The 23,079-nt window shown below is 44.3% G+C and overlaps 1 protein-coding gene across 1 annotated transcript; it reads left to right on the forward strand.

The window, feature by feature from the left end:
- The first annotated feature begins 2,008 nt into the window (after positions 1 to 2,008).
- LOC127294379 (uncharacterized) lies at positions 2,009 to 3,829 on the forward strand. The gene has a single exon (XM_051324187.2). The coding sequence runs from the start codon at positions 2,498 to 2,500 to the stop codon at positions 3,431 to 3,433; it is 936 nt and encodes a 311-aa protein (XP_051180147.1). The 5' UTR covers positions 2,009 to 2,497; the 3' UTR covers positions 3,434 to 3,829.
- The last annotated feature ends 19,250 nt before the right edge of the window (positions 3,830 to 23,079 follow it).

Below are 23,079 nucleotides of genomic sequence, written 5' to 3' on the forward strand. Positions count from 1 at the left end.
TTAGCATACCAAAAGAAAATTTTGGCATGACCTTCCCTAAAAATAGGACATATGTATATGCGTAGTATGCCCAACATTCGCCGAAACGGAAATGAATCAACGTTTCGGCAAAATATTGGCAACTCCATCGCATTTCAAATCCCTGCAAACAAAAACACATGCAACACATGTGTGGAGGCTTCGCATATACAACACATGTGGATCCGGAGGCTTCGCATACAACACACATGCACGTGACGCTTTTCGCGCATGCGCACAACACATGATCATCGAGCTTCGCACATAACATATGTGCACACACACGTGTACGTGACGTGTGTGCATGCAAGACGATCATATCGGAACCGGTCACACACAAAGCATAAAACCAACAAAGTTACCGATACGGCGAGACCTAGAGTGTTGGATGAGGTAAAAAGTTGAGATTGAGTAGGGTATTGAGCTAAGAAAGCTTCACCATTACTTACCTATGAAGAAAATTAAGTTTACCAACTTAATTTTGGTGAATGAAGAGGTGAAAATGAGGTGGGAAGGAGGGGCAACACGACCAGATCCAGATTTGGTGGGAGAGTGTTTGGGGAAAGTGGGTGGCACATGTGAGTGGAGGGGTTAAAAGCGGAAATGGTCCCAGTGTTAGCGGTGGCGCACCACCTAGCCGTGCGCCATCGCTAGGGTGACATAGCAATGGCGCCTTTGCTAGGTGGTGCGCCACCGCTCACCCGGTACTGCACCACGCGCCTCGCCAACTTAGTAGTGGCGCACCCTGTTGGTGGTGCGCCATAGCTAGTAGTGGCGCACCGAGGCAGTGCGCCATTGCTAAGGACCTCATCTCTAAAGGTGCCCTGGCCACCTCCTAGCAGTGGCGCACCACGATGTCGTGCGCCATAGGTAAGCGAAGTAGCAGTGGCGCACCACCCCGATGTGCGCCACTATTAGGTTGGGGTAGGAGCTGGCCTCCTGCCAGCATTTAGCAATGGCGCACCACAAGCAAGGTACGCCACTACTACATTTGTAACAGTGGCCCACCATTTTTTGGTGCGCCACTGCTAAGTGGTAGTGGCGCACGGCCATCATGGTGCGCCACTGATGTCAATCTTACGGCTAGGCCTTTTCCTAGTAGTGAACTTGATAGGAAAAACAACAACATTGATGACACCATATTGTCTTTTGCTTAAAATTCAGGTTTTCGTGTTTTCGAGGTATTTTGGTTGTTTTCTTGCATAATATCGTCCATATTGTCAGCCACATAGACAATACCACCCACCTGAACAAAATCACCACCGAAACCGTTCTATTTTACAAATTGAATCTGTTTAACACGTGCATCAAGCATTTAGGGTCTAAAACAGATCACTATTGTTGAAATTAGGCCGTTCACAATGCACTGTCTTTAACCGCGTTATTGTAGGGAGCAGAGTATATTAAGAACCAACCATCACAATCCATTGCTTTGTAGGGGCTGCATCTTAATTTAATTATTTTGGCCTCAAGCATGCATTTGAGATGGAGACAAATAAGCAGCCGGAAGCTATGTATTGTGAATGAGTGGCAAAGATTTGAAATGTACAAATTATTTTCGAGTAACAGCCTCCAGGAACTGAATGCGTTCCCAAACTGTCTACTGTCCGAGAATGTATCATGCAAATCGAATCATACACCTAACTCGAAGTGCAAGTTCCAATCCAGTCTTTGTGAACAAGTCATCTGGAAACTATGCTTGGCATGGCAAGCACACGAAAATGTGGTACTCCAACCGGATGCAGCATGTTCATTTACGCTAGCCGGGCCATCAAATTGAATCCAGTTGGAGTTCGAATCACAGGCTGCACGTTTTGGGCATGAACCTAGGAGGAGGGCAAAACGGTAAACGCCCCTACAGGGCACAAAGAGCCAAGCTAGGCACGGCGCAGTTGTCTGCACCGCTGCATGCGCCTCGTTTCACTGTGAAAAGCAGGGCATCCAGCTGGGGCGAGCAGAGAGGAGGGCAGCAGGGTAAATTCACAAAGGGGTGATAAGATCGAGAGCGGTAGTGGCTTCCACCTGTGGCGTGAATATATACCAACCCTCTTTCCCCTCCTCCATTGCTTCCAGCTCCCCCCAACCCCCAGTTCCTTTCCCGCTCCGCTCTTAAACCCTGTCTTAAACCTCCCAAATCACAGCAAGATTTGCTGTTTCTCGCCCCTGATCCATCTGGAGCAGCCGTGGAAGGGAAAGCCCCTGTCCAATTTCTGCTCGGAGCTTCGTCTCTGGTTCTTGAGGTCTTGGGTTTGGGGAATTCCTGGTGCGGTGCCTTTGCTTGTTTGACCCGTCTCTTGGAGTGTGAGCTAGCTCACTCTCGGCGCTACTCCAGATCTGCGGTGCTCAACCCCAGCAAAACCCTCCACTAAATCTTTCCCTTGTTGTTCCTTGCTGATTTGGGTGAAATTTTTGGGTTGGTGTGTTTTCCCCCAAATTCTTGGATGCAATTTCTGCCGAAATCTCAGTAGTACTGGTGGGGATGGCGACGTCTCCTGCCGACTCCATCGCCGCCGGCCGGAGCCGCCGCTTCGAGGCTCCCAGTCCCAGTCCGCGCCCCAAGCGCGTCCGCGTCTTCTTCGTGGACGCCGACGCCACCGAGTCCGAGTCCTCGGGCGGCGAGGAGGCCGAGCCGCGGGGCCGGCGGCGCCTGCTGGAAGTCATCAACATCGACGTGAAGGCCGTCTCGACCTCGCCGCCGTCGCCGTGGGCCGCGCCGCCCAACCCCAAGCGGATAGTCCTGGCGCGGCGGCGCGTGGCCAAGGCCAGCGACCGGCGGCGCTTCCGCGGCGTGCGGCGGCGGCCGTGGGGCAAGTACGCGGCGGAGATCCGCGACCCGAGCCTGCGGAAGCGGCTCTGGCTCGGCACCTTCGACACCGCCGAGGAGGCAGCCGCGGTCTACGACGACGCCGCCGTGCGCCTCAAGGGCTCCCTCGCCGTCACCAACTTCTCGTCCAGCTCCGACTCCGGCGCGGCCACCAAGACCACCCGTCGTCCCCGGCAGCAGGTCAAGGCAGCCGGTCTTCCCGTGGAAACAGCAGCGGAAGCCCCCGCGTCCGCATCTCCCTCGTCGCCGGCCTCGTCTCCGGAACCGGAACCGCCCTCGCAGACAGACGACGCCGCTGAGTCGTTCGACCAGCTCGCGTCGCCGGCACCGGAACCGGTAGAGCCCTCGCAGCCGGAGGACGCGGCGGAGTCATTCAACCCGTTCGCGTCGCCGACCTCCGTCCTCCGGCGCGCCGCCGACGAGGCGGTTCCCCCGGCCTTGGACATCCTCTACGGCGAGCTGTGCGAGCTGGGCGCGGCGCCGGCTTCGAAGGCGGCGGAGTTCGACTGGCAGCTGCAGTGGTGGGAGAACGAGGAATTCGTGGCGCCGGCGGCGGGGCTGACGGCGGGGAGCGCCGTGAGCGTGCAATGACGGCCCTGCCCCTAGGCCTGGCGTGGCGTTTCCCGCCCTCGGGGCGGGAAGTGGCGGGAGACGCATGACAGAGCAAGTGGGAGTGGCAGCAGCAGCAGTAATATTATTATTTTATTCTATTAATTAATTAGTTGTAGCAGTGAAGAAACAGTGTACTCTACTAGTAGTAGCGATCGAGGTCGAGGTGGTGGTAAATGGTCCGTTGCTTGTGGTGGGTCCCTGGGAGCAGTCAGTGGCGCCGTTGCGTTGTGCGTGAGCTGCCTTAACTCGCACGTCTCCCCCGCGTGGAAACGGAGCAGTGTAGTCGCGTCGCAGTGCTGATGTTTTTTCTGCGGTGGAGATTTGTAATTGTAATGGTCTTGGTGGCGATGTTGTTGTCAGAGGTGATGCGTTTGATTTGCTGATGTTTGTGACAAGTGTTCCCGTGGTCACCCCTATGAGATCAATTTTAATCTGGCTAACTAACTATCGAAACAGCAACGGCAGTGGCCTCCGCCACCCGTTCCCTCCCCACTTCGACCCAATTTGTTAAATATATTTGAAAAAAAGTGCAGCTGCATTCGGACATGGTGTTCATTCTAGGTCTAGATGCACCTATTATAGAAAATGTATTTTAAATTTATTTGAAAATGTTCAGAAATTTCGAAATAAAATCCTAAATGTACATCCTCACATTCTATGTTAGCTCGCAAAAGCTTGGCACGAAAAGCATTGTGTGTGCCCTATGTAAAAAAAAACATAGAATGTGATGCAGTTTAAGCTACTGTTGAAATCCTGGAACATGCACTTCGTGTTTGGGCGTCCATGATGCAGTTTAAGGTACTGTTCAAATCGCTCCTAGGAAAACCCTAGATCTACGGGTTGAACGTTGATGGTGCCTAGCTTCGTTCTCCCCATTGGGGCAACATGTGGGCGTTGGACCAGGCTTCGTGAATCAACAACAAATGGTGGTGCTCGACGAGGTGGAGCGGTGTCACATCCAATCTTTGACGATGACAGGTGGCATCATGGCGTAGTGGGGTCTTGGCGAAGGATGCAAGATGATTGACACACATAGGGTGGGAGCACCATCTGGCGTCGTGACAACATCGATGACAAGCATGTCGAGAAATATGAGGATCTCCGCCCTGGAGATGGGTCGAAGGTACGATAGTGGTGGCGACTTCTGGAGCATGTGCATGAGGTGCACGTGGAGGGTTTGCTGGAACAGACATGTGCTTCCGGTTTGTTATAGTTTGTGGGTCATTTATTTGTGTGTAAGGACACAAGGCTCAATGGCATTATCTTCCTCCCATTGTGAGATTTTTAGATGTTGACTGGTGGCTTCGAGCTGTTTGATGTGTAGTTTTTAGACATTTGTTAATAAACTATGATAAAGTAGTATGCATCTTTTTTATGCAGAGTCTAGAGGTTGGGTCTTCAACCTTCTTTTGAACAAACTATCGGAACAACACCTACCTTAATGTTTTATTACTCCCTTCCGCTCAACAGAATTGTTCCAGCCATATACTATGCACTTTTTCTAGTTCCCAATCCACTAAGAATTAGCTTAATTCTCAGTCTGACTTAGGATTGCACCGTGATTCATGCTAGCATGAATTGCAACCGACTTTTTAAAAGTTATGAATAGGTTAGCAATTGTTCCAAAAAATATATTTGAACTGCTAAAATGTCTCGTGATTCATGCTAGTCACGAGTTACAACATTGGTTCGTTTGATTTCTTCGTGAGTGATGCTACCCATGAGTTCTAGCTTAATTCGCAACTATGATTTAATGGCATCACCTTAAAATTAGAAACTAGCTTAATTCTCGGTTAACCAAGAATTAGTCACACCCTATACTATATCTACTATTAGTGTACTCTTGAGTTGCATCAATTAATTTCGTCCGGAGAGAGTAGTATTATACTATCTTTTGCTCGGCTTTATAGAGGGAGGGGCGGCGCCGCACATTCGGTTCATTGTAGTGCTTGTAGTCTTGGCTAGGTGATCCAACAATCTATTTGTATTTTTCTTACTTATAGATAGCACACAACGAAGCGCAAACAGACGAAACTGAGTAGTGCCACATTTGCTTTCAGAATTTTTTGTGGAAGAGGAAACATATACGGAAACCACAAAAACAAATACACAAATAGATATTATCTGAAGCATTGCGAACCAAATACAATGTAGACACGGAGCACAAAGCGGATGTTTGCTGGAACCAATAAACCACTTCAATCATGAAGAAAACTCGAACAACACAAGAAACTGATGAACCTGATCCCTAGCCCTAGCACGACTTATGGCTCCTTTGATTCATATGATAGAAAATTGTAGGAATAGAAAAAACATAGGGTTAGTATGTCATGTCTAGTTGAATCCGATAGGAAAGTGAGTTGTCTTTGATTGTGCCAAAGTAATTTTCCATGATATGACCTCATGTTTTTTTCCTATAGAATTTGCACTATAAGATTCCTGTAAAATTATTTTTATAGGGTATGTTCCTATGAATTAAACAACTAGTATAAAAAAACTACAGATGATCTAAATCCTACATATTTTTTCTACACAATTCTTATAAATCAAATGAGCTCTTAGTGTACTTGGGAAGAGCTTTCTCGAACTCACAAGGCCATCTATTTTGTGTTGGGCTGCTTTGGTTGTTCTTTTTTACAAGGTCACATAGGGACTGTTGGATTGGGTTATAATCAAGCCTTGAAGTGGAATTTCTGTTTTCGTGCCCGCTACGCCGTAAAACGCCATTGTATTTTTATTTCCGCCAAAATAATTCCATTTCTATTTCATTCTGTAAAGTTCCGTTTTCGTTTCCTCATTTTCATTCCGTTTCCGTATTTTCACTGAAAAGTTGGAAACTTTCCGCCTCATTTTCATCCCTACTTATAGAGCTATTTATAATAATTATTAACAGATTGATGAATTTTTATCAAAAATATAAATCCAAGTGGGTTCGCTTGCTTGAGTAGCATGATCCCGACCCAGGTCCAGTGGCAAACTCATGAGTGGCGACCGAAGTAGGAATTCGTGATTCCGTTTTTCAAGCACGTAGGGCCGCGAATCATTCCCAACAAAGTTGTCTAGATCAAAGGAACGTAGCCGCCGTGTCGCCGTCGGTCGCCAAGATTATAGGGAAAAAGATAGAAAACAGACAGAGGCTTGCCACGGCCACGTTTCCCTGCCGTCGTCTTACCTCCGGCGACTGACTTTTCAGTCGGGATATTTGGTGCGCCACGAGGCAGCATCTCTCCCCTTCTTTAGTGCCCATCGGTGAGGCGGTGGGGACCCCCGGTGTGGGATTTGGCGGGAATACGCCGCATGGCCTCAGCCGAGTGCGACCGCTTTCGCGCCAATTCCTTCCTGCCCACGTGGTCGAAATGACGCTACTGACCCTGCCCAATCGACACCGAGAGCCGGCGCGTTAGCCGGACAGTCTCGGCCGGAAAAATATCCGATGGAAGCAAAGTGTCAAAGTGAAAACCATATTTATAATTTATTTTTTTTACCAAAAATGGAATATATTGAAGAGGTGATGTTTATGCAAAAACTAAATTCAGCGATGAATAGTGAAATAGTACAACATAGCAATTCATGCATAATTTGGTTCATCTACTCAAAAAGCAATATGAGTTTGAACTTCAAATTCCACATGCTAATAAAACATCATCTTTGTAGTACACCTACAATCCGACTTTTTGAGAACATTCTTCCGGTAGGAGGCGAGGTCCCGTCGATAGCGAGACACATGTGTGACTTCGTTAATCTGAAAGCATGTCATATTAATTTTTTGGACTCAACCTCTCGAAAGTGCTCATAGGGGCAGCGTATGTGTGTGTGCGTTCATAGGAGTAAATGCATGTACATATTTTTTAGTGTCTGCGTATAAATTGTGTTTCGCAAAAACGTTAGCTTTCAAATGTGAGTTCTACAAAGGTTTATTGCTATTTAGCTTCCGGGTGGTAATTTATCTTCTCAGCCTCAACTAGTCTGGGCCAAACCCTTTTTTGGTGGCCTAACAATATCTTTTTACCTCGGCAAGTCTATAATTTTTTTCACGGTGAGATCAAAATTATGCCGTGGGCTCCAACGGTCATGACTCTAAGAGATGCGCTATCTCTTCTAGATTATTTTTAACTTTGAGAAAATTTTAGGCCAAAAGAACACCACAATTAAACTACTTACAAATCTGTCCCAGTACAATATTGACCAGATGATTGTCCGTATACATGTAAATTTGAACGTTGAAACACAATCATCAGAGGGAGATACGTAAAGGAGAGACGAAAAAATAAAATAAAATTAGGAGAAGCTAAAATATAACATCCATGTTATGTTTGTTTCTTCAAAATTCCAAATGCAATTGTTAAAATGATCTTGATTTTTTGTACCTTCATAAAAAAGATTACATCATCCATACTTGGAGATCTATTCTGATTTACATAAAATCAAAACTTATGGTCCATAATAGGTGGAATCAAAACTTTTGAGTTCCACATGAATTGGAATAATAAATTATAACCCCAATCATATCCCATAGGTTGGTTTATGTGAAAATTAATCATTTAATATTTAAAAATAACCTAATAAAACTCATGGGTCCACAAATTGGTGGGATCTACATGCAAAAGTTTGATCGTTAAGACTTAAGATGACATATTACCGTCTCTAGAATTCTATTCATCTCCATCTGTTTTATTTGGGTATATTATCGTGTGAATGTAAGATTTTAATTCTAAGTGCCAAACGTTTACGAATGCTACAGAGTCATCCCCAAAATAATGAAATTTTCAATAACGAAAGTTTTACTACGTTCACCTCTACAAGTAAATCAAAACCACCTTCAGTCCTTCACATGAGATCCTGCACGGGAAGTGAAGTGATCCGATTTTTGGGGAGCGCACTCAGTGCAGCTACTTGCATTTTCTCCAACGTGGTTGCAGAGGATCACTTTCGCGACGTTGACAACTTATTTGATCACATGTGTTCTCTGACGCTACAAAGAACAATGCTTCCAACACAACGTATGTGTTCTTGACTTCTTCACTAGTAGAAAAATAGACTTTAGTCCCTATTTATAAGGAGCTTTAGTTCCGGTTAATAAGCAGGACTAAAGCTCACCCCCCTTTAGTCCCGGTTACTTACAAATCGAGACTAAATGTCCATTCACGTGGGCTGCATCCATCGGGGCGAAAATGCTCTATGTGAATTTTTTTTTATTTTTTTTTCTAATTTATTCCCTCCTTTTTTTATTTTTTTCAGAATTTTTACTATTTCAGTTATTTGCATAGTTTAGTCTCTATCTCTAACTACACTTATCTCTAGTCAAATTAATTACTCATGGTCAAACTTTCCGCTCGGTCACCCATCCTCCCACTACTCCAGCACTAGCACGCTTAACTTCCGAGTTCCATTCTGTTCCGCATCCAAGTGATTCACGCACATGTATGTGATACTAGTATCATATCAATCCTATTAACATGTTGGTCGATGTCATATTTCTTGATTTTTTAATTTTAAATAATTCTTTTAATAAACAAAATTAATGATGTAATAATAATCTTAAATAAATAAATAAATAATAGTAACTTTTTAATTTGTATTTTTTTAATTTTCTATTTTTAATTTTTTTTTTGCCAAACCTAAAACCTAAAAATTTGAAAATCTAAAAATTGGGTAAAAGTAATAGTAATCTTTATGCAGGATGCAATTATCAATATTAATTTTTTGAAAAATAAAAAAATATAAAATCCGTAATTTATAGCAAAAACTTAAAACTTTATGTTTTCATATTTTCATTTGAAATTTTTAGAATCTAAGAATTGGTTAATCGGGTAAACCCAGGTGAATTCGGATGTAATTTTTTCCCACAATCATTTTGATATATTATACGTTTTTTCCGACGTCGTATGCAAAAGTTAATGCGGTTTTACCATTTTTCAAATCTTTTTTTTGCGAAAAAGTGAAAATTCGAATTTCTTAATTTCACCGAATAGTAGGTTGCATAACATACAAGAATCTAAAAACATTTTATTTTTTGAATTTTCTATCATTTTCTTTTGTATTTTACAAAACAAAAAAGACGATCCACACAGGGCGGGGGGGGGGGGGGGGGGGTGAAGGGTGCGTGGGGAGTAAAAAATCAGAAAAAACCTTTAGTCCCGGTTGGGGACACCAACCGGAACTAAAGGGTAGATCTTTAATCCCGGTTGTTAAGAGGCCTGCGTCGGCCGCAGCGTGCCATAGCCCTTTAGTCTCGATTGGTGTTACCAATCGAGACTAAAGGTCTACCCTTTAGTCTCGGCCGGAGCATTAGTCCCGGTTCACCAGCAGAACCAGGACTAAAGACCCCATTAGTCCCAAGTCAAAGTATTTGGGAAGTAATGGGTTGGGATGAGAGGCCTTTTTTCTACTAGTGTCTTGTCCCCTCTACTGGGAATCGTATTTGGAGTACTCATTCTAACAATCAGTTTGGACATGTTATTTTACGTCTTACCTAATGGATTGCATGCCTAGTTTAATCCCAACGTCGATGATCATGTTTTATCTACTATTTTTATAGATTAAATCATATGAAAATTTGCTCATATTTTGAACATCAACCTCTGTAGTTTTTTTGTTTCCAAACTGGACGTATCTAATTTGTACTTCAAATCATGTTCATGTAATCATCTAACTAGAAGTCATTGACCAATATATAGATTTCAAAACTAAGGTTGTGTGAATAAAATAGTCTCACACCTTAAAGTGGGAGTAAATCAAACAAGTCCATGTGGCATTGCTAGGATATGCCAAATGAGTATATCCGCGACAGTGCTTATACCGGCAAGTTCGGATGGCCCATAGAGGTGGTCGGGACTATGACCTAACCGGGCAGGCCAGTTTCTGATGGACCAATGTGGAAGTCCGGACATGATTGCGTAAGGCGGTTTCCTTATCCAAGGGTAATTCTATTGTTTAATTTACACCCAAACAAATCTCATAGTAATCATCATGTATGGTCGATATTCTGTCAATTGCCCAGCTGTAATTTCTTCATCCAACATGCCATTTATTTTTATGGAGAGACACCTCTAGTGAACTGTGGATCCCGGCCCTTTTCCTTTACACTAATAAATTCAACCACTGCAATCATGTTCTGTTTACTTTCTGCAATCTTGTTCTCTTTAATTACTGCAAACATCTCTTTCCACTCGGTACGTCTAATCCTTTGTGTTCAGCAAACCGATGAGATTGACAACCTCACTGTAAGTTGGTGCAAAGTACTTTGGTTGTGTTGTGTGTAGGTTCCACGTTGTTGCTGACGCCGGTAGTGCGCCCTGCCACTAGTCAGCTAGCAACACCTTCAGAAGTCACGCCTTTCTCTTACTGGTCGATTAAACCTTGGTTTCTTAATGAGGGAAAACTTGTTGTTGTGCTCATCACACCTTCCTCTTGGGGTTTCCCAACCAAGATTGTCTGACGCCATCACCGGAGCACCATCACAGGATAAACGTCATCTGCAAGTAAGTACCCATTTATGTAGTCATGGTCGTTGATATGAAAGTTATAGTCCGGTGTCTGACGTTGACCAAGCCTAGAGAAAACCGGATCCAGAGATCTTGAGATGTCAATTCTTCAAGAATGACTCTGCAACCTTCAACACACCCTTTGTACCACCCCTTCCAAGCAAACATACATTTCTTCCATTTTCAGTGCATGCAATCGATGCTTCTAAAAATTCCAAGAAAGCCCCTTGAATTGCCAATAGCCATGAGCCGAGTTGTGTCCTCACCATTTAGCCGTGTCAACTAGTGCTTTGCCAAATGTTTCCACCACCGCTTTGCAAAACATGCATGTCGCTTCAAGACAGGTGGATTCTCCCATGCGAATATGCTCATCAACAAGATCACCGACAACACCATATGCACGCATATGAACTGCGGCTATGCATTTTTAAATGGAAGAGAACCTACGCTTGCAGGTGGCATATCTCTTCGTAGTGAAGTAGTTTCCATAGCCTCTCACACCCTGCAATATACGGTTGAGCACAACCCTTCACATGCAGAAGCTTTGACGGAAATAGGCTGGGGTATAGCTAGTGCTTGCCAGACTAAAGTAGTTATTGTAGAGTTGAATATGGGCAGCAATTCTATCGCGGTTCAAGGTTTCATGGACTCAGATAGATTTTCTGAACCTTGGTATGGCACACATGTGGTTTTCACATGGAACAAGAGCAGCTGCGAGCAATGTATCTATTATCGTCGGACGAGTCATTTGAAGACGTGTGAAAGCACTTGTTGAAGATAAACATTTCATGTTCATCTACCATTATCTATGACAAATCATGGAAATTAAAGTCATACACTATACATTGAGGAAGTTATCGGAGATAGTTTGCGGTTTTTTTTACCTAAATTGTTTGTTTGGGAAAATGATCGAACACATTGCGTGTGGAGCGAACACCAACGGTTGTTGAGGCATCCAAGGTGACCGAGGGTCCAAGCGGTGAGGCGAGGTAGAGCTCCAAGCAGCAGTCAGGAGGAGACGGCAAGGTTGCAGTGATTGGGGGCTGCCGTTGGACACAATTTCTGCCCACATCATGTCCCACACGGACCATCTATCTATCTATTATATAATTAAAACAACAAACAAACGACGGCTCAGATTTAGCACCAAGCAGGGTTCAGATTGATTGTGGAAAGATAAAAGTAGCATTAGATGTTAGATGCAAAGCAGGCTGCGTTTTCCATCCAACAACCAGATTCTAGGGCTTTTTATTAAGAAAAAATGTAGGGCTTCCGCTGTCCTCAGTCTGGCGTTATATCTCCCTGGCGGCTGCACCTCACGGCCTGCCGCCACATCCCTATCACGTACGAGCTCGCCCCCACATGTTTCTGCGCATGCGAACGTCGCCGGCCGGCAAAGCTGCTTCTAGGCCAACATGCATGGCCGATGCATATGACTCCCGTATCCATGGTAGTCTAAGGTTTGTTTCCTTCCAGTCTAATCGGTCATGCAATATATTTGTCTCCTTTAAATATTGAAAATTGGAACTGCTGATAGATTAGATTGGATTCTTAATGTTCGGTTTGTAGAACTATTAAAAGAGAGATGAGCAAGAAAAGGACGGAGCAGGTAACTTTGTTTTGCCTAGGAAGCACAATCTGCGTCTCTTCACGTCGGCGCCGTCCAGCCAGACATTGACATACGTACTCATGCTATCTGCGACTGCTCATGTGTCCGCGTGAATAGATTTCTCTTGGGTCAGATCGTGAGCATCAACTCTAAGTCCATACCCGCCACGTTTCCCTGCCAGGGCCGCGGTAGGCCGTCCAGGCTGATGCAATTCACCACTCTTTATATTTCCTTTACCCTCAGGTGATTTCTTTGATTAGCTTCACATCTGTTTTCTTTACGTCCGATCATTTAATTATCTAATCCACTGATCGGATTAGTATCTTTTAGAATATACAGCACCAAGGTCAAGAACGAGGGTCTGCTAGGCCAGCTCCACGGCACCATCATCGTCTCATCACGCGCTTTTTGAGGATCTCTTCCTTGGATGAATCCAAGATCGACCGGATATATTCTCTAGATTGATACTGCCAGCTGCGAGCGGCATCGAGTTTAACTAACGGCGGATCGGATGGACACGATCATCATCAAAATTCGAGAAGCACAAGCTGCAGCTAGCTTAGAGCATCTCCAGCCGCGTCCCTCAAAGCGCCACCTAAAGCAATTTGGGGCGCGCCGGACCAAAAAACGGTTCAAGCCGCGTCCTCCAAAGCCCAATTTTGTCCGGCGCCCCGAGGCCGTCCCCGTTCCACAGGGGACGCTCCGGGCACGCCAAACACAACGAAAAGCGAGGCGAAGCGACGCGGGCTCCCACATGTCGGCGACGTGTTGCATAAACCGTTGATTCGCGCTTTTTTTCTCGTCGCTCCTTCCTTCCCACGCCTCCCACCCCTACGCCGCCGCTGGATTTGCCAGCCGTTTGAGCGTCTGATCTCTTCTGAGAGTCGGCGCCGTCGCCGCGGCTGGCGCTCCCTCCGGTCGTTCCGCCGCCGCCGCTTGGCCATCGCGTCCCAGAACGCGGCGTCAAATCCGCCCCACCTCCGCGCACACAAGGTGCTCGACGACTTGCCAGGTAGGCGCGATTGGCCGTTGTTCGTTGCGTCGTCTGCCTCGGTGCAATTTTAACCATTGATTTTGCTTTTAGACATGGATAGCGACGATGAGATGGTTGCCCTGCTGCTGGAGGACGAGCAAGCCTTCGACGACGACCTCCGGGAGCATTTGCTGATCATCACGTCCCTCCAGGACATACTTGACGCCGAGGCGGAGAAGAGGAAGAGGTCGCGCCGCGGAGGATCAAGGCCGGGGAGAAGGAAGTCCAAGCCCCGACAGAGGATGGAGGGGCATGCCATGCTGCACAACGACTACTTCGCCGACGATGCAACACATGCCAACAATTTTCGGCGCTGGTATAGGATGAGCAAAGGGCTATTCATGAATATCCTCCACGGCATTCGATGATGGGGTTCGTTGCATAGAAAACAAAAAAATTCCTACCGCAAAGACGAATAAATCCAAGATCTAATCTATGGAAAAGCCAAGATCTAATCTATGAGATCTGAACAACGAGATGGAGATGAGACTAACCCTCGAAGATTCCAAAGCCTACGAGATTAATCTCATTGTTGGTGTAGACGATCGTCCCGGTGCTGCAATCCGGCAGCACTTCCGTACGCGTACGGTGTCGATGAAGCCCCTTCCTCTCCCCGTTCCAGCGGGCAGCGGATGTGTGGTAGATCTCCACGGAATCCCAGCAGCACGACGGCGTGGTGGTGGTGGTGGAGAAGAATTGCTGCAGGGCTTCGCCTAAGCCTGCACATCGTATGGAGGAGGAAGAGAGGGAGGCGGCTAGGGTTGGAGGAGAGGTGGTGTGGCCGGCCACCCCCTCCCCTCTTTATATAGGGGGAGGGGTCGGCCTAGGGTTTCCCCCTGGCCCACCTCCTTCCTTGGCCGGTGCATCAAGGGGGGAAGTCTTCCCCTCAAGTCTTCCCTTTATCTCTTCATTTAAACCATTTAATCTTGAGATAGATTCTATCTCTAAATTTAAACCATTTAAATTAGAGATAGATTCTATCTCTAGGGGTGGGCCGGCCTGGGCCCACATGTCATAGTGGGCAGGACCCACCATGCCATGTGGTGCCTATGTGGCCTCTCCCGGGGTGGTGGACCCACTGGTGGCCCTCTAGAACCTTCTAGAAGTTCCGGTCAAAACACCGGACTTTTTCCCGAACCCCGGAAAATGACTTCCCTTATATGAATCTTATTCTCCGGACTATTCCTGACCACCTCGTGATGTCCTGGATCCTATCCGAGACTCCGAACAAAAACTTCGGACTCCATCTCATATTCCGAATCTACTTATGCGACATCGAACCTTAAGCGCGTCACCCTACGGTTCGTGAACTATGCAGACATGGTCGAGACTCCTCTCCGAGCAATAACCAATAGCGGTATCTGGAGATCCATAATGGCTCCTGATGTCTACGGGTGCTTCTATTCTTGTAGACAGTGTTGGGCCTCCAAGAGCAGAGGTTTGTAGAACAGCAGCAAGTTTCCCTTAAGTGGATCACCCAAGGTTTATCGAACTCAGGGAGGAAGAGGTCAAAGATATCCCTCTCAAGCAACCCTGCAATCACGATACAAGAAGTCTCTTGTGTCTCCAACACACCTAATACACTTGTCAGATGTATAGGTGCACTAGTTCGGCGAAGAGATAGTGAAATACAAGTGGTATGAATGAATATGAGCAGTAGTAACGGCTTGAAAAGTGCTTGCTGGCATGCTTGATGGTAGTAATATTGCAGAAGTAAAGATGCAAGAAACAAGAAAACAAGCGATGATTGCAGTATTTGGAAACAAGGCCTAGGGATTATACTTTCACTAGTGGACACTCTCAACATTGATCACATAACAGAATAAATAGATAAATGCTATACTCTACACTCTCTTGTTGGATGATGAACACCACTAATTGTGTAGGATTACACGAACCCTCAATGCCGGAGTTAACAAGCTCCACAATATTCGATATTCATGTTTAAATAACCTTAGAGTGCACGATAGATCAACACAACTAAACCAAGTACTAACATAGCATGCACACTATCACCATCACACTATGAAGGAGGCATAGATCACATCAATACTATCATAGCAATAGTTAACTTCATAATCTACAAGAGATCACAATCATAACCTACGCCAAGTACTACACGATGCACACACTGTCACCATTACACCGTGCAGGAGGAATAGACTACTTTAATAACATCACTAGAGTAGCACATAGATGAATAGTGATACAAAACACATTGCAATCATAAAGGGATATAAATAAGCACTTCACTATGCTATTCATAACAGTGAATAAGTATTCTGTGAAATATAGCCTAAGAGACCCACACGGTGCACACACTGTCACCTTTACACACGTGGGACAAGGAGTCTCCGGAGATCACATAAGTAAAATCCACTTGACTAGCATAATGACATCTAGATTACAAAGCTCATCATATGGATCTCAAGCATGCAAAGCAACTCATGAGATCATTGTATTGAAGTACATGAGAGAGAGATTAACCACATAGCTACCGGTACAGCCCTTAGCCTCGAGGGAGAACTACTCCCTCCTCATGGGAGATAGCAGCGTTGATGAAGATGGCGGTGGTGTCGATGGAGGAGCCTTCCGGGGGCACTTCCCCGCCCCGGCGGCGTGTCGGAACAGAGACTCCTGTCCCCCAGATCTTGGCTTCACGATGGCGGCGGCTCTGGAAGGTTTCTCGTACCGTGGCTTTTCCGTATCGAGGTTTTAGGTCGAGGAGGCTTAAATAGGCGAAGAGGCGGAGTCGGAAGGCTGACGGGGCCACCACACAATAGGGCGGCGCGGCCAGGGCCTGGGCCGCGCCGGCCTAGCGTGTGGCCCCCAGGGCTCCCCTCTGGCGGCTCTCGGGTGTTCTGGAAGCTTCGTGGAAAAATAGGATGCTGGGCATTGATTTCGTCCGATTCCGAGAATATTTCCTTACTAGGATTTCTGAAACCAAAAACAGCAGAAAACAAAGAACTGCCCTTCGGCATCTTGTCAATAGGTTAGTTCCGGAAAACGCATCAAAACGATATAAAGTGTAAACAAAACATGTAGGTATTGTCATAAAACTAGCATGGAACATAAGAAATTATAGATACGTTTGAGACGTATCAAGCATCCCCAAGCTTAGTTCCTACTCGCCCTCGAGTAGGTAAACGATAACAATGATAATTTCTTAAGTGACATGCTACCAACATAATCTTGATCAATATTATTGTAAAACATATGAGATGAATGCAGCGATTCAAAGCAATGATGAAGACAATGAGTAAACAACTGAATCATATAGCAAAGACTTTTCATGAATAGTACTTTCAAGACAAGCATCAATAAGACTTGCATAACAGTTACTCATAAAGCAATAAATTCAAAGTAGAAGGCATTGAAGCAACACAAAGGATGATTAAGTTTTAGCAATTGCTTTCAACTTGTAACATGTATATCTCATGGATAGTTGTCAACATAAAGCAATATAACAAGTGCAATAGGTAAACATGTAAGAATCAATGCACACAGTTGACACAAGTGTTTGCTTCTAAGATGGAAAGAAGTGGGTAAACTGACTCAACATAAAGTAAAAGAATGGCCCTTCGCAGAGGGAAGCAGGGATTAAATCATGTGCTAGAGCTTTTTAAGTTTTGAAATCATATACAGAGCATAAAAGTAAAGTTTTGAGAGGTGTTTGTTGTTGTCAACGAATGGTAGTGAGCACTCTAACTACCTCATCAACCAGACTTTCAAGAGCGGCTCCCATGAAGGACGTTATCTCTACCAGCAAGGTAGATCATCCCTCTTCTCTTTTGTTTACTGATGACGCGTAAAGCACACGCTCGTTGGGAACCCCAAGTGGAAGGTGTGATGCATACAGCAGCAAGTTTCCCTCAGTAAGAAACCAAGGTTTATCGAACCAGTAGGAGTCAAGAAGCACGTCGAAGGTTGATGGCGGCGGGATGTAGTGCGGCGCAACACCAGGGATTCTGGCGCCAACGTGGAAACTGCACAACACAACCAAAGTACTTTGTCCCAACGAAACAGTGAGGTTGTCAATCTCACCGGCTTGCTGTAACAAAGGATTAACCGTATTGTGTGGAAGATGATTGTTTGCGTAAAAACAAGTAGAACAAGTATTGCAAGAGATTGTATTTCAAAGAAAGAGAATTGGACCGGGGTCCACAGTTCACTAGAGGTGTCTCTCCCATAAGACAAACATCATGTTGGGTGAACAAATTACAGTTGGGCAATTGACAAATAAAGAGAGCATGACCATGCACATACATATCATGATGAGTATAGTGAGATTTAATTGGGCATTACGACAAAGTACATAGACCGCCATCCAACTGCATCTATGCCTAAAAAGTCCACCTTCAGGTTATCATCCGAACCCCTTCCAGTATTAAGTTGCAAAGCAACAGACAATTGCATTAAGTATGGTGCGTAATGTAATCAACAACTACATCCTTAGACATAGCATCAATGTTTTATCCCTAGTGGCAACATCACAACACAACCTTAGAACTTTCTCACACTTTGTCCCGGTGTCAATGCAGGCATGAACCCACTATCGAGCATAAATACTCCCTCTTGGAGTTACAAGCATCTACTTGGCCAGAGCATCTACTAGTAACAGAGAGCATGCAAGATCATAAACAACACATAGATATAACTTTGATAATCAACATAACAAGTATTCTCTATTCATCGGATCCCAACAAACGCAACATATAGAATTACAGATAGATGATCTTGATCATGTTAGGCAGCTCACAAGATCCGACAATGATAGCACAATGGGGAGAAGACAACCATCTAGCTACTGCTATGGACCCATAGTCCAGGGGTAGACTACTCACACATCACACCGGAGGCGACCATGGCGGCGTAGAGTCCTCCGGAGATGATTCCCCTCTCCGGCAGGTGCCGGAGGCGATCTCTGGATCCCCGAGATGGGATCGGCGTTGGCGGCGTCTCTGGAAGGTTTTCCGTATCGTGGCTCTCGGTCCTGGGGGTTTCGTCACGGAGGCTTTAAGTAGGCGGAAGGGCAAGTCAGGAGGGGGCACAGGGGCCCCACACCATAGGCCGGCGCGGCCAGGGGGTGGGCCGCGCCGCCCTAGGGTTTGGCCACCCTGTGGCCCCACTTCGTTTCGTCTTCGGACTTCTGGAAGCTTCGTGGAAAAATAGGCCCCTGGGCGTTGATTTCGTCCAATTCCGAGAATATTTCCTTACTAGGATTTCTGAAACCAAAAACAGCAGAAAACAAAGAATCGGCACTTCGGCATCTTGTTAATAGGTTAGTTCCAGAAAATGCACGAATATGACATAAAGTGTGCATAAATCATGTAGATAACATCAATAATGTGGCATGGAACATAAGAAATTATCGATACGTCGGAAACGTATCAGCATCCCCAAGCTTAGTTCTGCTCGTCCCGAGCAGGTAAAACGATAACACAGATAATTTCTGGAGTGACATGCCATCATAATCTTGATCATACTATTTGTAAAGCATATGTAGTGAATGCAGCGATCAAAACAATGTATATGACATGAGTAAACAAGTGAATCATAAAGCAAAGACTTTTCATGAATAGCACTTCAAGACAAGCATCAATAAGTCTTGCATAAGAGTTAACTCATAAAGCAATAATTCAAAGTAAAGGCATTGAAGCAACACAAAAGAAGATTAAGTTTCAGCGGTTGCTTTCAACTTGTAACATGTATATCTCATGGATATTGTCAACATAGAGTAATATAATAAGTGCAATAAGCAAGTATGTAGGAATCAATGCACAGTTCACACAAGTGTTTGCTTCTTGAGGTGGAGAGAAATGGGTGAACTGACTCAACATTGAAAGTAAAAGAATGGTCCTCCATAGAGGAAAAGCATCGATTGCTATATTTGTGCTAGAGCTTTGATTTTGAAAACATGAAACAATTTTGTCAACGGTAGTAATAAAGCATATGTATCATGTAAATTATATCTTATAAGTTGCAAGCCTCATGCATAGTGTACTAATAGTGCCCGCACCTTGTCCTAATTAGCTTGGACTACCGGATCATCACAATGCACATGTTTTGACCAAGTGTCACAAAGGGGTACCTCTATGCCGCTTTGTACAAAGGTCTAAGGAGAAAGCTCGCATTGGATTTCTCGCTATTGATTATTCTTCAACTTAGACATCCATACCGGGACAACATAGACAACAGATAATGGACTCCTCTTTTATGCATAAGCATGTAACAACAATTAATAATTTTCTCATTTGAGATTTGAGGATATATGTCCAAAACTGAAACTTCCACCATGGATCATGGCTTTAGTTAGCGGCCCAATGTTCTTCTCTAACAATATGCATGCTTAACCATAAGGTGGTAGATCGCTCTTACTTCAGACAAGACGGACATGCATAGCAACTCACATGAAATTCAACAATGAATAGTTGATGGCATCCCCAGTGAACATGGTTATCGCACAACAAGCAACTTAATAAGAGATAAAGTGCATAATTACATATTCAATACCACAATAGTTTTTAAGCTATTTGTCCCATGAGCTATATATTGCAAAGGTGAATGATGGAATTTTAAAGGTAGCACTCAAGCAATATACTTTGGAATGGCGGAAAATACCATGTAGTAGGTAGGTATGGTGGACACAAATGGCATAGTGGTTGGCTCAAGTATTTTGGATGCATGAGAAGTATTCCCTCTCGATACAAGGTTTAGGCTAGCAAGGCTTATTTGAAACAAACACAAGGATGAACCGGTGCAGAAAAACTCACATAAAAGACATATTGAAAACATTATAAGACTCTACACCGTCTTCCTTGTTGTTCAAACTCAATACTAGAAATTATCTAGACCTTAGAGAAACCAAATATGCAAACCAAATTTTAGCATGCTCTATGTATTTCTTCATTAATGGGTGCAAAGCATATGATGCAAGAGCTTAATCATGAGCACAACAATTGCCAAGTATCACATTACCCAAGACATTTATAGCAATTACTACATGTATCATTTTCCAATTCCAACCATATAACAATTTAACGAAGGAGAAACTTCGCCATGAATACTATGAGTAGAAACCAAGGACATACTTGTCCATATGCTACAGCGGAGCATGTCTCTCTCCCATAAAGTGAATGCTAGGATCCATTTTATTCAAACAAAACAAAAAACAAAAACAAACCGATGCTCCAAGAAAAGCACATAAGATGTGATGGAATAAAAATATAGTTTCAGGGGAGGAACCTGATAATATTGTCAATGAAGAAGGGGATGCCTTGGGCATCCCCAAGCTTAGACGCTTGAGTCTTCTTGATATATGCAGGGTTGAACCACCGGGGCATCCCCAAGCTTAGAGCTTTCACTCTCCTTGATCATGTTGCATCATACTCCTCTCTTGATCCTTGAAAACTTCCTCCACACCAAACTCGAAACAACTCATTAGAGGGTTAGTGCACAATAAAAATTAACATATTCAGAGGTGACACAATCATTCTTAACACTTCTGGACATTGCATAATGCTACTGGACATTAATGGATCAAAGAAATTCATCCAACATAGCAAAAGAGGCAATGCGAAATAAAAGGCAGAATCTGTCAAAACAGAACAGTTCGTATTGATGAATTTTAAAATGGCACCAGACTTGCTCAAATGAAAATGCTCAAATTTAATGAAAGTTGCGTACATATCTGAGGATCATGCACGTAAATTGGCTTAATTTTCTGAGCTACCTACAGGGAGGTGGACCCAGATTCGTGACAGCAAAGAAATCTGGAACTGCGCAGTAATCCAAATCTAGTACTTACTTTTCTATCAACGGCTTTACTTGGCACAACAAAACACAAAACTAAGATAAGGAGAGGTTGCTACAGTAGTAAACAACTTCCAAGACACAAAATAAAAACAAAGTACTGTAGGTAAAAACATGGGTTGTCTCCCATAAGCGCTTTTCTTTAACGCCTTTCAGCTAGGCGCAGAAAGTGTGTATCAAGTATTATCGAAGGATGGTGCATTCTCAGCGGGGTGCGGAGTTTTCTCAACCAGGCATAATATATTAGATACATAAGTTTTAGCATCTCCCTTTTCATTAGTCTTAGGCGTGCTACTCTCATCAAACAAATTTTCAGGAACAAGCCAAGCATAGTTATTTTCTAGTGCATCATTCATAGCTAGGAGTTTACATGGTATTGGTGCTTTGATCTCCCCTCCATCATCAATATTATTAGTGTATCTTATTCTTTCCATGTCCATCTTTTCAAGGAGACTAACAAAATTAGTATGAGAACCAAGCATATTAAATTTAGCAAAGACCTTTCTAGCCTCTCTCGCTAGACCACCAAATTCTCTAAGAAGGGTTTCTAAAACAAAATCTTTCTTTTCCCCTTCTTCCATATCACCAAGTGTGAGAAACATGTGTTGGATTATAGGATTAAGATTAACAAATTTAGTTTCCAACAGGCGAACTAAATGCGCAGCAGCAATTTCATAAGTAGGCGCAAGGTCTACCAAGTGTCTATCTTCAAAATTTTCAATGGTACTAACATGATTGAAAAATTCTTCTATATTATTTCTCCCAACTATAGACCCACGTCCTACCGGTATGTCTTTTGTGGTAAAATTAAAAGGAAACATGATGAATCAAGTAAGGTAAATGCAAGTAAACTAATTTTTTTTGTGTGTTTTTGATATAGCAAACAAGATAGCAAATAAAATAAAACTAGCAACTAATTTTTTTGTATTTTGACTTAGTGTAGCAAACAAAGTAGTAAATAAAACTAAGCAAGACAAAAACAAAGTAAAGAGATTGAGAAGTGGAGACTCCCCTTGCAGCGTGTCTTGATCTCCCCGGCAACGGCGCCAGAAATTTAGCTTGATGACGCGTAAAGCACACGCTCGTCGGGAACCCCAAGTGGAAGGTGTGATGCGTACAGCAGCAAGTTTCCCTCAGTAAGAAACCAAGGTTTATCGAACCAGTAGGAGTCAAGAAGCACGTCGAAGGTTGATGGCGGCGGGATGTAGTGTGGCGTAACACCAGGGATTCCGGCGCCAACGTGGAACCTGCACAACACAACCAAAGTACTTTGTCCCAACGAAATAGTGAGGTTGTCAATCTCACCGGCTTGCTGTAACAAAGGATTAACCGTATTGTGTGGAAGATGATTGTTTGCAGAAAACAGTAGAACAAGTATTGCAGTAGATTGTATTTCAGTAAAGAGAATTGGACCGGGGTCCACAGTTCACTAGAGGTGTCTCTCCCATAAGACAAACAGCATGTTGGGTGAACAAATTACAGTTGGGCAATTGACAAATAAAGAGAGCATGACCATGCACATACATATCATGATGAGTATAGTGAGATTTAATTGGGCATTATGACAAAGTACATAGACCGCCATCCAACTGCATCTATGCCTAAAAAGTCCACCTTCAGGTTATCATCCGAACCCCTTCCAGTATTAAGTTGCAAAGCAACAGACAATTGCATTAAGTATGGTGCG

Source organism: Lolium perenne, chromosome 1 (genome assembly GCF_019359855.2).
Source record: "Lolium perenne isolate Kyuss_39 chromosome 1, Kyuss_2.0, whole genome shotgun sequence".
Taxonomy (NCBI): Eukaryota; Viridiplantae; Streptophyta; class Magnoliopsida; order Poales; family Poaceae; genus Lolium; species Lolium perenne.